This window comes from Mus pahari, unplaced genomic scaffold (assembly GCF_900095145.1).
Source record: "Mus pahari unplaced genomic scaffold, PAHARI_EIJ_v1.1 scaffold_4485_1, whole genome shotgun sequence".
Classification (NCBI taxonomy): Eukaryota; Metazoa; Chordata; class Mammalia; order Rodentia; family Muridae; genus Mus; species Mus pahari.
In genome coordinates this window covers 78660-96174 of record NW_018393870.1, presented here as the reverse complement: position 1 = coordinate 96174, position 17515 = coordinate 78660, and the positions used below count along the sequence as shown (strand labels likewise).

At 41.8% G+C, this 17515-nt stretch overlaps 1 protein-coding gene across 1 annotated transcript in view; it reads left to right on the top strand.

The window, feature by feature from the left end:
• The window catches only part of LOC110315765 (UL16-binding protein 1-like), a 16636-nt gene extending 4189 nt beyond the window's left edge, over positions 1-12447 (top strand). The window contains exons 2-5 of the mRNA XM_029534775.1: positions 1115-1366; positions 1696-1971; positions 5950-6062; positions 7638-12447. Coding sequence (XP_029390635.1) covers positions 1115-1366; positions 1696-1971; positions 5950-6062; positions 7638-7784 — 788 coding nt within the window. The 3' untranslated portion in view covers positions 7785-12447. The remainder of the gene's footprint in view (positions 1-1114; positions 1367-1695; positions 1972-5949; positions 6063-7637) is intronic.
• The last annotated feature ends 5068 nt before the right edge of the window (positions 12448-17515 follow it).

The following is a 17515-nucleotide window of genomic DNA, read 5'->3' as shown; positions in this document are numbered from 1 at the left end:
GTCTTCTTTGAAAGCCTGATAGAATTCTGCACTAAACCCATCTGGTCCTGGGCTTTTTTTAGTTGGGAGACTACTAATGACAGCTTCTATTTCCTTAGGTGATATAGGACTGTTTAGGTGATTAATCTGATCCTGATTTAACTTTGGTACCTGGTATCTGTCTAGGAATTTGTCCATTTCCTCCAGGTTTTCCAGAGTAATCTTTTTCAAAACATCTGGAATATTAGCTACTTTCCTCTTTGGAGCTGATTGGCTGTTATTAAGGGTGGGGTGGCTGTTTTTAGGAAAGTTATGGCTGTTGATAGTGGTGTCTTGGTTTCTGGAATAAGCTGTGTTTTATTCCAGTAACTGAGCTCAGCTGGTGGACAAGCGTAACATAAGATGGAGACTAAATACAAAATGCAGTTTGTAATGTTAGACTGGGCCCTTCAGATCTCTGTTCGTTCCTTTCTCCATCATCATCCTCATCACTGAGCTCTATCTTCTTGGTGGAACCTGATGTCATCTTTAGGGACAAATCTCCTTTCCAATGCAGTGGAGAGTTTCCCCCACTCTGCTCTGCTCCATCTTCCTCCAAGGACAAGTAGCCTGAAGCTGCCACTGTTGCTCTAGATGGACGCCTTCATGGTTCACTGCTTCAGCCGCATGCAGTCCTTCCATTGACCCAGCTCCTAAATCCAGTTTTTGCTAGAGAAAATTTGTGCTCGTTTTATCATATGCACTTTAGTCTGAGGGCCTTGTTGGCCTTTTGTTCACAGCCAAAGTGAGGGTTCCGGGGCTGCAGAATGTTCGTTTTTGTGTCCATCAAACTTTGTAATGCAGTGAGAAAGAACCTCAGGCAATCGAAAGGATAGACTTCAAAGGTTTAGATGTAGGAGTTGGAAGAAAATGTGAAGGATTTTAAATGGTAGAGTAGGCAGTGGGGAGAAGCAGAGTGATAAGTGGTTGAGCCCCTTCTCTTTCTGTCAATCTCCCCTGTCCCTTCACCTCTCCCTCTCTCCATGCCTCCCCAAGCCTCCAACCTTTCATAAGGATAGTCTTGGTTTCATAGGTGGATACTGTCTCTGAGTCACTTGCTCCCTGCCCCTGACCTCACTGCATGTTTTCTTCACAGAGGTTGCTTCTCTTTGCTACACCTTCAAGGTTGGCAGGTCAGAGTTTGGAAAACAGAGTAATGAAGTTCAAGGCCTACTCAACCGACAGCTTCTTTTTATCTACAAGGATAACAAGTGTCATGCCATTGGTGCTCATGGGAACATCACGAATGTTACAAAGATCTGTGAAAAAGAGGTTGACACTCTGAAAGATGGAGTGGATATTTTCAAAGGTCTGCTGTTTCTCATATTGGAGAATAACATAATCAGAAGTAAGTTTCAAATGGCCCAATAGAGCTGGAGATATAACTCATAAGTAGAGTGTTTGGCAGCATACATGAGGTTTTAGACTAAATCCCCCTGCTACAAAATAAGTAAAATATATATCAGACATTCCCCCATAGGAAAGAACAGGGTGACAGATTATGGACATTCACTGTTTTTGTGGAAGAAAAAAAAATCACTGTTAGTCCTATCTAAGACATCTAGCAGCAAGGGCAAAATGTAGAGGGTAAAGCAACGTCACTGGATGGGAAGGGATGGTCAGTAGGCAGACAGGATTCACCAAGGCCAGAAACTAATCTCTTTCCAATGGGCACAGCGCCCCTCACTCTGCAGGCTGAGATGTGTTGCCAGTATGAAGGAGACAAACGTTTCAGGGGATTCTATGTTGTTAGCCTCAATGGAAAGACCATGATCCATGTCGACACAAACACTGGCAACTGGACTCAGTTGGATCCTAGATTCGAGAAGATTATAGAAATGTGGAAGAAAGACGGGGTTAGAGCTGCCTTCTTAGAGAAGACTACACAGGGCGACTGCAAGACCTGGCTTGATGAGCTCAAGTTGCACTGGAAAGACCATCCAGAGCCTGCAGGTAACTGGGAAGATGGGGTGAAAAGCTCTCTGCTGGTCTAGGGGTGCTGAGAGTGGACCTGGAAGGAGTAACAAGGAAAATGTGTGCCATGAAAATCAAAATACATGTATGTAGGCATGACAATCTCAGTGAACAAATGTACTGTATTTAGAAATATCTTGCTTACATGTAGAGACTCACAGCAGATATTATATGCTGAACATTCAACCCTAAATGGGATGTCTTCAATATATCTCTCTCCCAGAGGTCAGGGAATGGTGTGGAAGAGGAGGCACACAGCATGTCAGAGCCAGAGGGGATTGAGGACACCAAGGAGAAAGGGCCCCATAAATCAACATGATACACACATATATGAACTCACAGGAACTCGAGCAGCATTCACAGGGAGTGCATGGGTCTGCACCATGTCCTCTGTGCTTATATTATGGCTTCCAGTTTAATGATTTTATGAGTTTCCTGAACAAAGGAACACATTTGTCTCTGATTCTTGCTTGTGCCCACTTTGGGCAGTTTCCTTTGTGTTGGTCTATATTGTTTGATTTTAATGTGATAGTTTTTGTCTTTTCTTCTTTCATTTTTAAAAAAAAAAAATGAATAAATGAATGAGTGTGAACCTAGCCACTAAGGTGAAAGTTCACAACACACTGTCATTTATACCCACTGAGAGAAGGAAAATCTTTGATGAATAACTCTGGGAATGTCAAATACTCCAAGGATGATCACATGATCAATAATTGACCAATGAATAAGCAGTGACACAGGTTTGTTTGTTTTTTTGTTTGGTTGGTTGGTTGGTTTGGTTTGGAATGTATATCTGTGTGCGTGTTTGCTTTTATTTTGTTGCAATTGGTAGTTTCTTTAATTTTTTTTTCTTTTTGATGTTATATTTTGTTTTCTAGATTTTGGGCATTTCTAGACATATTTGAGCTTTGCTTTGATTTTTTGAGAAATAACTTAAAGTTATTTAGTTGTCATATTGGTAGAGAGAAGGGAAGAGAGGACCTGGGTGAACTTGGAGGAGAAGAATATGATCAAAATATATTTAAATTAAAAATAGTTTAAAATAATGAGAAAATATTTTAAAATCTACTTAGAAGTGGTAATTACAAATTCAAAGACTATCGTGTATTATATTTAATGCTTGAGAAAAAGGAGGTCTCCTTTCCTTCCATATTCCCAGGAGCACTGTCCGAATGCTCTACTCCTGAGCTAAAGTCTCTTCTCAGGAACCAGCATGTACCAATAGCTATTGGGTCTTCGATAGGCTTGTGAAATAGAGACAAACCAACACATTTCCAATAAAGTTGTGAGTGTCAAAGATGATACATTTAAAATATATATATTGTAATTTTGTGAATTTATCTATTTTCTTCTTCCCAGAGAAGGTAGGTTTCAGACTCCTCTTCATTTTTTTTTTTTGGTCTTTAATTAGTAAAGTCCAGCCACATCTGGTTTGGGTAACCATCTATTAATTTGCATTTAAGATCTTCATGTTCTGTCTGCCATGGACCCTTTATGCAGACAGACCCCGGGCTGTTGCTTCCTTCCTTACTCCTTAGTGAACCTCTGTCCTTGATGTTACTGCTCCTGACAGTCTATCCTGATGGATTTTTCTGTACCTTATTTTCTGGGATTCAGGAATACAGTCTCCTAACTCCACCCCTAGCCGTGAGCCGTCAGCACCCCTGAGCTTCCACCAATGCTGGTGTCCTTCTCCCTGGTCATTCTCACTATGCTTCTCGACATGGCAGCTCCTGCATCCCACAGAGCAGCATGGACTCTGCACATTTCCAAGAATGCTTTGCTGTTCCATACACTTGGGTACATGAATATCTCTGATGTTTAATCAGCACTCTTCAACTACTAGACTTATTAACCGTCTTAGGTTTTCTCTGTCTTGTACTGAGGTCCATCCTCTGACCAATTCCAGGAAGATATTCCCAGAAGTCTGCTTTAGGTGCAAGGGATCTGGCATTGTGTTGATCTAAGTTCATTCTGTTGCTGTGATAAAGCACTCTGGCCAAAACCACTTAAGGGGAAATAGGATGTCTTGCTCTGTGTTCTGTTGCTTTAAAGAGACTCCATGACTATGGCATGTCTGATAAAAGACAGCATTTAATTGAGGCTTGCATATGGTTTTAGAGATTTAGGCAATTATAGTCATGGTTGGGATCATTGTGGTACACAGGCAGATATGGTAGCTGACAATTCTACATCCAGTTCCAAAGGCAGTAAGAAGTAACGGGCTCTGGGCTAGAAATCGACTTTTTGAAAACTCAAAGCTCTTCTCCAGATACATGTCCTCCAATAAGGCCACACAACCAATCCTCGTCTCATAGTGCCACTCTCTAAAAATCAAGGATTCAAATATTTGAGTCTAGGAGCCATCCTTATTCAAACCACTGCCTTCCACTACCTCGCCCCCATAGGCTGGTAACCATATTATAATATAGAAGTGCATTCAGTCCAACTTCAATAGTTCTACAGTCTATCACAGACTCTATCCTTTTTAAAAGGTCAAAGTCTCTTTTAAGACTCAATGCAAGCTCTTCACAGTAACACCCTGTAAGGTTCAAGTGGAAACGCAGATCCCAAACTTCCAACATCCAACGTCAGAGAACATGCATTCCCATTCCAAAAGGGAGAAAAGAGAGCATAGCGGGGAAACACTCGGTCACAGCGAGACGGATGACCAGCAGGTCAAACTTCAGACCCTGCATCTCCATGTCTGATATCAAAATGCTCTTAAGAACACCAATCCTATCAGCCTTGTTTGCCTGTCATAGACTTCTGTCCCTTGTGCTGGATCTCCACTTGTTGGCAGATCTCCTTGGCAGCTATGCCATGACCCTAGCATCTCCAAAATCCTGGGGTCTCTAAGATAATCCAGGCTTCCTCTTCAGTTTCACACAAGGGCCTCTTTTGGCCTCCATGCAGGGGCCTCCCTGACACACGATGGCCTCAGCAGCTTTACTTAGCTGAGAAGCGAGATTCCATACCCCCTTTGTGTATCCTTGACTCTAAAGACAGAACCACATGGCCAAAGCTGTTAAAGTGTTCTGCTTGCTTAGGCTGGAACATGGCCTCTCATTCAAGTACACTTTCATTGGCTTTCTATATTTGATACTTTCCATCATTAGTTAGCCATCTTTTGAAGTGTTTTTTGACAATGTAGAAGTTTAGCTGAGTGGACGCCTTCCCTGAGGCAACAACTCCTTTTATTCCTTTTAGAATCAGGCTTTTCTTTACATTTTTTACCTCACTGAGCACTGGACTTTCTTATTACACTTCCTGGTGCTCCTTTCCTCCTCAAACTGTACATTTTTTTCTTTTTTACTTTTCCTGGTCAGCTGGCTCCTTTTCATTATAGAGCTGTATTGGAGTGACCACTAACAACCACGTGACCCAGTCAATACTAAGATGTCTTCACATCTCTGTCAAAGCCATTGATGCAAAACTCTTCCCTTTAGCTGGAAGGAGATTGTTTTATTATTATTTTTGAAGTGGGGCAATTGGAAAACACATTCTTTTCTTCTGAATCCAATTATACCAGGCTATCCTAATTATTATTGCTCTAGGTATTCTTGTGTTCAATGCTCCTAGTATTCAAAATTGAATAGTCTGCCTTCTGCTCACAAGCAACATAGCCTGTCACAGCAATACTGGACTCTCTGGTCCTAACTTGTATTCAAATAGGTCAGTGTCCTATTTGAGTAGCATGGTGGCACACAGGTAGATGTGGTAACTAAGAGTTCTACATCCCAATTTAAAGGCAGTAAGTAGAGAAACTTGAGGGTTGGAATGGGTTTGATGAACTTCAAAGGCCACCTGCTGTGACATACTGCCCCCAATATGGCTACAGCAGGGTCTGGTAAAAATAGTCCTCACAATGGAGTTCCTTGGTTTACCTAGAGAGAGAATTTGCTTATGGAAGTGTGCTTTTTGCTTTATCCATATTTTCTTCTGATCTTTTTAAAGGATCTGCCAGTACCGTTGTGATTATTCTATGCGTATCAGCACTAATTGCTCTTATTGGATTGATCATCTTAGGAGTCTATTGTTATCTATCAAGACACCCACGTGCAAAAAAGGTAGGAAACAGGCTGGGTTCTCATTCTTGGTAATACGAGGTCGATGTGGACATAGGAGCCTATTGCTCTCATCCAAGCCCCTGTCCATCACAGTGCCTGTCTGTCCACTAGAATGATGCTCCTTGCTAGTCTTGAGCACCGTCTTCACATCAGTGTTAGAGATGAGGATTGTTTGGCACAGGCAGCTGGCAGAGTCAGCCTAAGTCTACAGTCAGAGAAGCAGGATGAAACAGGAAAATCCTCCTGAGGTAATGGAGAATTCAGTGGACCAATGATCCAAATAAATCAAGAAAAATGCAGATGAGCCAATCTCACCTCATAAACAATAAAACCTTCCCTGAAGACTGTGATTAAAATCAACTTGCTTTCCGGGGATGACATAATTCAGCACAATAATTCTTATACCCAGGATCAAGTCTGTACATTAGTAGCTCCCAACTTAGGACAGCCCTTAATCCAAAATGATCAGAATGATCAGATGACTCAAGGAGTGGGCAGTGATGGACTGAACTGGAAACGCAGTACTGAGGAGGCTGAGGCAGAATTAGCAAGTTCAAGGTCAGCCTGGATAGGGCAGTGGTGATTCATGCCTTTAATCCTAGCATTTGGGAAGCAAAGGGAGGCAGGTGTCTGTGTTCAAGGCCAGTCTGGCCTCTAGAGTTCCAGGACAGCCAGGGCTACACAGAGAAACCCTGTCTCAAAAGACAAGGTCAGTCTGGGTTGCATAGACATATCTTCTCAAAAGAACAAACAAAGCAAGCAACAAAGAGTCCATTCATTCAACTTGGTCACTCTACTTCACCACAATTCAGTACTTGTGGAACTATGATTCAATGTCTCTGTCCTCTGAAGTTGAAGTCACCTGTGTTTATGCAGGTAAAGTGGTCTGAGAGCCACTGCTGTCATTGATGTGTTTTGCCAAATACAGTCTAGAGTCAAAATACAGAATTGTGATGAAGACGCCATTGTTCTACTTTAACATGATCTAAAATTTCCCTATAAGCATAGACTGATGAAAGGTTTCCATCTAATGTTAGGCGACATGTGTTTAAGTCAATATAATTATTTTGGAATAACTTTTATTGCATAAAACCCTTTAAATCTACCTGGATATTTGGTCAGACCTTCACTTGTAGTATGTAGATAGCTGAGGCAGGAGGATTGCCATAACAGTTCAAGCCTGTTGTGGATAATATACTCAGCTCAAGGCCAGCTTGGGAGCTAAGGAGAAGCCTTGTCCCCATAAACCTAAAAGTGAAGGCTGAAAGGCCAGTAAAGACAGAAACACAGGTGGACTTTTCTAGCCTTTCATATTTACTGACTTTTAAAAATTTTTAATTCACAATATTGCGTCGCTTACTTAAAACTCTAGAAACATCTGAAGTCTTATCATACTAGAGCTTACAGTGGCAGAAGGATCTAGAATGAAGAATGACAGAGAAAAGGATTGTGCAACCTAGTTCTGTGTTCTGCTGTGTGGGGGAGTGTCTGAGAAATGAAGGAGAGTGGGGTCTGCAGGTGCATGCCCAGGAGCACACTGTAACCCACACCCCTTTTTGTTCTTCTGCTCTCCAGAATGATCTGCAGTCATCACCAACACTTCTGTTGGATGACTCTTTGACAGTGTCTGAGATGAGTTCAGTAAAGGAAGAAGATGAATTTCTGACAGCATCTCAGAATTCTGTGCTGTTGACTTCGGACCAGACTGGTGGGAACCCATGAGACTGATGGCCGACAGAGCCTCACGCACCAGGGCATCAAACTGCACTAGGCTGCTGCCATCAGGGGCTTCCTCTTGCTCTGTTCCTTTCCTTTCTCATTCTTTCATGATAGCGCTGTGGAGATCAAGCAGGGCATGGCTCTAAGTTACTTCTCACTATGCAAAAACAATGATTTGCCCTGAGTGACTCCATTTTATAAGCAGTACTTGGCTCCTTTCTAAGTGCAATGCAGGCATTGGAGGATATGACACCTCACTTTAAACATAGACACATGTCAGGCAAGTACCATCCATGATGCAGGTGTTGTTAATCAACTTAATCTCCAGGGTAAAAATATGCCTCCCATGCACGTATCAAAACATGTTTGAAGTCATGAACACATACATGTGCATCTCAACTTATATCAGAGAACTACGTCTGAGACTTTATCTCACCCTCGCCTGGCCCCTAAAGAGGCCACCTAACCCTGCAATGATTAGGTTGTTACAAACTTGCCATCTGTCCTTTGTGTGTCAAGGAACCTGCAGGCAGAGGACTCCTGGCCATCTTAAGGCTTCAGCTCCATCCACACTGCTAATGCCTCCTGCTTGGATCACTGTCTGACAGTTCATCTGCTGCTCCATGCTAATGTGGGTCTGCATCTCACCTGCTGGGTTCTGGGATCCTGCACCTCACCTCTGCAGTTCACTCAGTCCTGAGGCCTGGTGCAACCCTGCAGTCCTGCAGCCCTGCAGCTCTCCACTGGCTGCCTTCCCAGCTCCTCTAACCATATGCATTGAGTCTGTCTGTGTGTCTAGGGTCCCTCTGTCTGTGCCTCCGGTCTGGTAGCTGTGAACTCTACTGACAACTCATTTAGTGTTTTGCAGCCATTCTGTGAGCTAAGTACATATGATAACTGTGTGGTGTACAATGTGTGATCTGAGAGTTTATATTAGTAATGAAGACTGGAGAAAGAGAGCCCAGGTTGGCCAGGAACAGTTGTCAAAGTTAAACAGGACTATTTGGTAACTATAACCAGTTACTTGGATGGAGCTGGTAAATTAAGACACATATGTGAGCACCTTTTTTCCTGGCATAGCTCACTGATTCAAGATTTCACTCACAATATTGTAACCTTCTAGTGAGTAAATAGTCCATTGGCAAAGAACTTGGAAATACTCAATTTTTTTTTCAAATAAATGAAATATCTGGTGGCAGGAAGAAAATTCAGCATCGCTACCAAACCCTGGCCAACAGAGTCGAAGCTCGCTCCACTGACCCAATGCCTGGCTCACACCGCAGTGTAACCTCACACTGTGCAGGGTGATATCTGAGCAAGGTGTTAGGAACAGGGGAGCCTTCCGTTGGCACCTGACAGGGAGTGGGTTATCAAAAATAAACAATAAAGCAGAAAAGAAGTTAGGAGACCTCAGATCACACATCTATGATTATTCATGTATAAGACGCATATAAAACTATGCTATCCTATGGATTTGTACCTTACAAAAGAAAACTAAGAGAAATGTTAAACTGAGTAAGGAAGATGAGTTATGTACTAAGGAAAAGACGATTTCTCAAATGGTGCTTCCCGTAGGGATCCACCGTAACTACCGAGTCTGTGTTAGGAACAGGTGACAGTAACACTCCTTGACTAGTTTGTGCTGTCATGCCAGGAACTACCAGGCACATGCTTATACCTAAGCATAGAAATGTCACATTCAGTGACCCATAATGATATAAATCTTTTAGTGAGGAACAAGGAACAAAGAGACAGCTCAGTCCCATACTGTTTGCCCTTCACAAGCATGAGGACCTGAGTTCCCGCATCAGAGCCCACACACACTGTGGTGGCACATGCTTGTCATCCCAGTGCAGGGGACAGCAAGGGAGAAGTGCGTCTCTGGGGCTTCCTCCTCAGTCAGAATAGATGAATTGGTGAGTTCCAGTACAGACTGCTTCGAAAAACAGTGTGCATGGCATTCTGAGGAGTGGCATAAAAAGGCAATGTGTAGTCTCCATACGTATGAGTATGTGAACAAGGTTATGCACATGTGTATATATACACATGCGAAAAAGATAAACACCATGGACCCAAACACAGCTAATGAGTTCCCAAGAGACAATATTCCTTACGGCGATATGGGAGCTTTTAATATGAGTTACGAGATATTATTTAGCCTTCTCTCTGGCCATTTTTATGTTCATCTTTGGATAAGAGAGGAACAACTCGTGTCTTCTTAGAAAATGTTTCGTAGAACCATTTTTCAATCACTGGCGTTGAGGTGCGAGGAGATATATTGAGAAACTAAGTCAGACTCCAAGCATTAGACTCCAGTTATTTTAAGAGAATATTTTCATCGACATTTGGTCTGTTGGTATTGTGTTGTAATGTTAATTCTGTACTGGAAGGTTTAAGAATGTGAGTGACTTCTCACATTTATACTCTTTTGTTGTGCAAACTTTGTACCTCTGACATCACTCCGAGTTCAAATGGTCCTCGGTGCTCTCAGATACTTGTTGGTGTCGATGGTAGTGATGGATAGCCCTGCCACAATGCTATCTCCATCTTAGTGGCTTCTAATCTAGAAGATAGAAATCTTTCTGAAAGATAATTTGAGACAAACCAAAGACACCGCAGATTTAAAATGAGAAATAGGTTGTGAGCAGGAATAAAGAATATTCAAGCACAGTGGTTAAAGTGGGAAACTTTAACCCCTGAGGAGGTTTGACGACGGGAAGGAAGTGTGACAATAGTGACTGAGGACTAAGAGAAATGACAGAAATGCAGAAGTAAGGGGTTCACAATGTGAGGTAACGACCTCAGATTTTGGTTTGCCATTAGAGTCTCAGGGTGTGTGATATATAATGCACCAGACTTTTACTGAAAGAATGAACATAAGTCCCTCCATGTCTCCCAGGACTAGCTCTTCAATCCTTTTTAGGTTGAGTGCTATTAACTTTCCTCAGATGAACCCACAGTGGCCAGCCTTGTAATGACTATAGTTGGAGGGATGAACAGGACCTGACAGGAGCTGAGACATCTCCCATGGTCTGGCGTCCTGATGAAGAAATTAAAGATAAACTTAATGTGCTGGTTTAATAACTGGGGGTTATCCTGAAAAGGTGGAGATAAAGTTTCATCTGTATTTATGGCAGTATTGAGGGAAAGCCTTGAGCGTCTCCTTCATTCATATACTGAGACATAAGACTCTGTGAATCTCATAAGAGGTCGGTGTGGAGGAAAAGACTCCTCTACAGGCTTCAAACAGGTTGATAGATGTGGAGTTGAGACTAATAAGATCATAAATGAGGATTAATTGCTTCAAAGGGTTGATGACATAGAGTAAGGAATAATCAGGAACATAAAGTTGCTTTATTAGAATGTAGAGGACTTTAACAACTTAATTTCCCAAGCTGAACTGGGTCCTGATGAGAATCCTGGTTGCGACTGATAGATTTTTAATTTCCTATTATTTGTAGCTATATTTTTGGGTGGGTATTTAAGACTATGTGGCGGGCCACCAGCTTCCTTGTGTTGTTGGCAGTTGTATCTCCTTAGTGTCACTTTCAGGGGAGTTGGAAAGTTTTATGGGCCCCTTGTCTTTGGTTTTCCTCCACTCATCATCTTCTGGACAAGGGAATTTCTTTGTGAAATGACCCAAAGCTCAAACTCTGGGGTCTCCAGATCCTCTCTGAAGCTGTCATATCCTTTTAGAGCTATCCCACTGTCCTCTACCCTGGGACATGGCCAACCTGGAGGTGAAGGTGAAAATCCTGGCTGTTATCCCAGCCCTTGATTCTCATTGCTTTAGGCCTCCAGTAGTACCTATCAAAAACTCAGAGAGTAAGTTACACCGGACTTGAAGAACAAAGGGTAGTTGTAATCTTTTACATACCTTCATGAGTGACCAGCTCATAGGCCATGATACATTTGTAGGTGGCCAAATCAAATTCAGTGACTTCCTTAAAATATTATAAGGCAGTTTTGCAAATACTTTTAGGTAATTGAATTGTATGGTTCTCAAGCACGAGTTAAGAGACCACTTTGTGTCACAAGATCAAAAGATTAGAGACTTATGATGAGGAAATGTAAAAAAAAACAGATTTCAAATCAATCTTGACTAATATAAGACTGCATTGTTAATAAGTTAAAGTTGTGACAAACTCAGAAGAAATTACTGATCATACATGTAATTAAAATAGCTATATATATTTTTAACCTATACCATTTTAACTTAAGTGGCAAAAGGCCTGAGGCATGCAAATCCCTTTCAGTTTCACTCTTTTACCAATCATTTAGGGTGAAATTAATTCATGGTTCAAATCTTTCTTACCAAGAAGTATATTCTCCTCATCGGAAGTTCATTGCTTTGCCTACATACAACCATTAGCATGCTTTTTTGACTGCTTCCTTCCTTTGTTAGATTGCTGACATAATTTAGGCTTCTTTTTTCCTGGAAGGTTTAAAGTCCTGAACACAGGAAACCTTATCATGTTTTGTGTGTTACAAAATGGGTTTAGATGTACAATATTATCAATGTTGTTATTGGTTTATGGCTTTTTGAAACCTAGCTTCAATAGCTTAGTGACATTGTTTGTATAATGCCGATATTTGCTTTTTCTTCACAAATTTAAAACAATCTAATGTGTTACATTTGCTTTTATCTCATGAATTAAAACAAATTTCCACTAACCTTGTCTGTTCTCTTGCTTAACAGTCTATTTAAGTTGAAGCCTTTCAGGAAAGGACTTATGCAAACATTAGTGCATAGCATCGATCTACAGATACAGAACATATAAATCAAGTCAAAGACACAGACTAGAGCTGAGCCAGGCCACAAAATAACACAAAATTATTGTATCTGTGAACAGGAGTTCACAGAAAGATCTAGACCCTCAAAAGCTAATTGAGTAGATCCTCAGATATGTGAGTTGCTAGGACACCACAGGATCAAAGATATATTGTCTTGGGTCATCTTTAGCCCACTTAGGACCCATTTATAGCCTACCCTAGTTGGTGCACTAACATTATTGTGACTATTAGATATATCCTGAGAAAATGTGAACAGCCCCTCTGGATTCCCCCAACCTAAAAGCTAAAATTTTAACAAATAGCATCTGAGCACCAGGAGTAAGATTTCCAAGACTTAATATAACCCATCTGCTGTATACACCAGATGATGTATTTGAAAAAATATTGATTTATGGCTTTCCTTGTGTCTCTAGTATAAAAAGTTAATGAAATTGCTATCACATAAACTTGTAGATTATCTAAATTTGGGCTCATTCTTGTAGCCTGGTCATGGTCTTTAATATTTACCTCCAGGATAAAGATTTCTTACCCTTTGGAGGGAAGGTTTCTCTTTTTGTCCACATGGAAGCAACTCTCAGCATTGTAATAGGAAATGGGGAGACCATATATCGTGATGATCTTTCAACAGACTAGACTCTTAGTAGGGACAAGGTGGAAGATGGGGACCCAGACAGAGCTTACACAGAACCTTGAGAGGGGCACAGTGAAGTAAAGGAAGGAAAAATGAAGCCACTTCCAGCGACATGGGTTAGAAAAGAAAGTTCCTCTACTAATGGCAGGAAATGTTTGCTGGAGAGAGGGCAGCTTCTAATTGTTCCCTCTGTTCAATGTTCTACAGTAAGGGTTAGGGAAAGCCCACATCTAGGCAGGGAAAGGAGTGTATGAGAGGGCTCTGCAGGCTGAGGCTGAGAGGGGACAGAGCAAAAACAAAAGGAGATCACAGGGTGGGAGACTGGAAAGAATATACAAAGAATCTGTGGTATCTGCCCAGCTGGTGCAGAAGAGTGGGCTGTGATTCACAAGAGATGAGAAGTAAAACTGCTTTGCTTGGACAATGGATGCTGTCAGCTGGGGCTAAAGACCATTGAGGAGAAGTCTTCTAAGAAGGGTTTCCTGAGAGTTAGCACACTGAAGCTGTGCTCCAGACATGGCTAAGGTTGTACCTTGTGTTGGCAGCTGAACCTGGAATGGTGTCCCCTGGAGGGGACACAGAGCAACTGAGGTTCAGCACTGTGAGAAGACAGGAGAGGAAAGTGTTGAGGGTGAAACCTCTGAAGCTGTCAAAGCCCCAAGATTGAGGGAATCAAGAAAAGAAGTTGAGGCATCATGAAAAGAGCCCAGGAGAAGCTGTAGATGAGAGCATGGCCCAGTTGCAACAAGAGACACCAACATTTGGAAGATGGAATTACCAGGGGCGAGCACCAAGATCTGGTGCAGCAGTGTATTGGAAACGGTTAGAGTCTAAGGACATGGCATGAGCTGGAGAATTACCTAAAGACATTGAGGTGAGCTATAAGATTGTGAGTGAATCCCTCACATTGGAAACTGAGTTATTTGTGGTTGAAATGGGGTTTCGCTTTGCTAAGATTGTGATGGTGGCCTGGTTCTTTTTTCTTCAATTTAAAAAGTATTTAAGTTAATTATGATATTTAAAGAAGCCCACAGTTAAAGACTTTTAATTTTTAACATGTAATTTTCATTTTTAAAAAGAGTTGTTTTTTTTTTTTCAGACATAGAACTTTTAAAGTATTTGATTTGGTAAAGACTATGGGACTATTTATGTCATTCGTGTTTTGTTAAGTGTTGTGTCGGGGGTACATGAGAAAGGTTCTGATTGAAAGATGTAGTGTCAAAATAAATAGATAAATGTGTCTTTCCAGAAATTCAAGTGGCCGACACAAGTGTCATCTGTCAGGCATTTTCTCTCTCCCTTGGTGAAGAATAGCAAGAACTGTCAAATAGAGAAGTGAGAGAGAGGATGAGGAGATTCTCACAGTTCGCTCAGGCTTCTGGATATGAGCGAGGCTCTCCCTTCACCAGTAGATGATTCATAAGAAGAAGTCATTAGCACTTAAGTGATGCAGAAAAGTCTGAGAGTCATTCATGTGTTTATACCGTGATACAAGCTGACAAGTACAGGTGGTGCCTACTCGAACCTGGAGGCCATTAGATCTCTCTAGAAAGTCCCCTGAGAAAGAAATCTTCAGCAGTTCATGGACTGCTCTAAGAACCACCACAAACAACAGAGGACAAGGAGGAAGGCAAGAAGAGAGTTTCCCAACTAGGACACCAATGGTTTGCCTCATGGGGATGATTCCAAAGCATGGGAAACACATTTCCCAAGCTAAACATGTATATCACTCCATCCAAGAGTCAGGAAACATGGCATTGGAGGAGAATTAAGGATGTGAGAGCAAGACAGAATGGGATGATGAAAAATGCTATTCTCCAGCCATGAGCACATCGTTGCACTGCTGAACTCTCAGCAGCTCTGAGAACTGGCTTGATCTCTCCTCAAGAGCAGGCCTGCAACATACACATAGACACACACAGACACACACAAACACACACACACATGAGAGAGAGGTGGAAGAACCTTAAAGAAAGTCATCTAGAAGGAATGGAGAGGCTGGTACAAGGGTTGATATGGCTGATTTATATTTTACACATACATGAAACTATCATAGTTAAACAATTTTTTTGGTGACGTTCCCATCAAATGGCTGCATGACACAGATCACTTACATACTCATCTCTGCCCTTGCTGCAGAATCCATACACCTATGGTCACTTGTTCTTTGACAAAGGATCTAAAACCATTCAGTGGAAAAAAGTCAGCATTTTCAATAAATGGTGCTGGCTCAACTGGTGTTCAGCATGTAGAAGAATGCAAATTGATCCATTCTTATCTCCTTGTACAAAGCTCAAGTCCAAGTGGATCAAGGAACTTCACATAAAACCACATACACTGAAACTAACAGAAAAGAAAATAGGGAAGAACCTCAAGCACATGGGCACAGGGGAGATTTCCCTGAGCAGAACACCAAGGGCTTATACTCTAAGATCAAGAATTGACAAATGGGACCTCATAAAATTGCAAAGCTCCTGTAAGGCAAAGGACAGTGTCAATAGGACAAAATGGCAACCAACAGATTGGGGAAAAGATCTTTACCAATCTCATATCTGATAGAGACCTAACATCCAATATATACACAAAGGACTAAAGAAGTGAGACTCCAGAGAGCCAAATAACCCTATTAAAAATATGGGGAACAAGAATTGAACCTAAGATTTTCAGAAACACAGAGGGTGGCTTTAACCATGGAGTGACCATAGAAGAAAGAACAATATGAACCAACTAGTACCCCCAGAGCTCCCAGGAACTGTACCACCAATCAAAGAATACTCATGGAGGAACCCACGGCACCAGCTCCATATGTAACAGAGGATGGCTTTGTGGGACATCAATGAGAGGAGAGGCCCTTGGTCTTGTGAAGGGCCCCAGTGTAAGGAATGCCGGGAAAGGGAAGAGGGAGTGGTTGAGTTAGTGAGCAGGGGGAGGGGGGATGGGATGGGGGCTTTCTAAGTGGAAAAGAGGAAAGGAGATAAAATTTGAAATGTAAATAAAGATAAAAAATAAAATAAAATAAAATAAAATAAAAGGAGAACAGAGCTAAACAGAGAATTCTCAACTGAGGAATACTGAATGGCTGAGAAACACCTAAAGAAATGTTCAACATTCTTAGTCATCAGGGAAATGGAAATCAAAACAACCCTAAGATTCCACCTCACACCAGTCAGAATGGCTAAGATCAAAAACTCAGGTGACAGTAGATGCTGGTGAGCATGTGGAGAAAGAAGAACACTCCTCCATTGCTGGTGTGATTGCAAGCTGGTACAACCACTCTGGAAATCAGTGTGGCAGTTCCTCACAAAATTGGATATAGTACTACCTGAGGATCCAGCTATACCACTCCTGGGCATATAGCCAGAAGATTCTACAACATGTAATAAGGACATATGCTCTACTATGTTCCTAAAAGCCTTATTTATAATAGCCAGAAGCTGGAAAGAACCCAGATGTCTCTCAACAGAGGAATGGATACAGAAAATGTGGTACATTTACACAATAGAGTACTACTCAGCTATTAAAAACAATGATTTCATGAAATTATTAGTCAAAGGAATGGAACTAGAAAATATCATTCTGGGTGAGGTAACCCAATCATAAAAGAACACACATGGTATGCATTCACTGATAAGTGGATATTAGCCTAAAAGCTCAGAATACCCAAGATACAATTCATAGACTACATGAAGCTCAAGAAAAGACCAATGTGTGGATACTTCACTCCTTATAAGGGGAAGCAAAATACCCATGGGAGGAGATACAGAGACAAATTGTGGAGCAGAGACTGACAGAAAGGCCATCCAGAGGTTGATGCACCTGGGGATCCATCCCATATACAGTTACCAAACCCAGATACTATTATGGATGCCTGTGGGGAATTGCAGGCTGGTCTCCTGTCGAGCTGAGGTCTGAACCCCGATGGTCATAATTCACCTACATGACACGGTAGGCGTTCCCTCGTGCTCCTGGAACTCTAGCTCCTGCCTAAGGTACCAACCACCTCCCAGAGCCCCCACAAGAGAAGCATGGTCAGTAGTCATAAGCAATGTCCCAAGCTTCTGACCTTCAGGCTAAAATCCTCCCCAGTTACCTAGCAACAGTGAAGACCATAAAAAGGGGTGTTCAGCTCTCATACTCTTATTCTCTTACTCTCACTCCTTTGACCTCTCCCTCCCTTCTCTCCCTTCTCTCTCCTCTTCCCTTTCTCTTTGTCTTCTCTCTCTCTCTCTCTCTCTCTCTCTCTCTCTCTCTCTCCTTTATTTCTATAATAAAGCTCTTAAACCTTAGAGTCTCTGCTCTGCTCTATCAA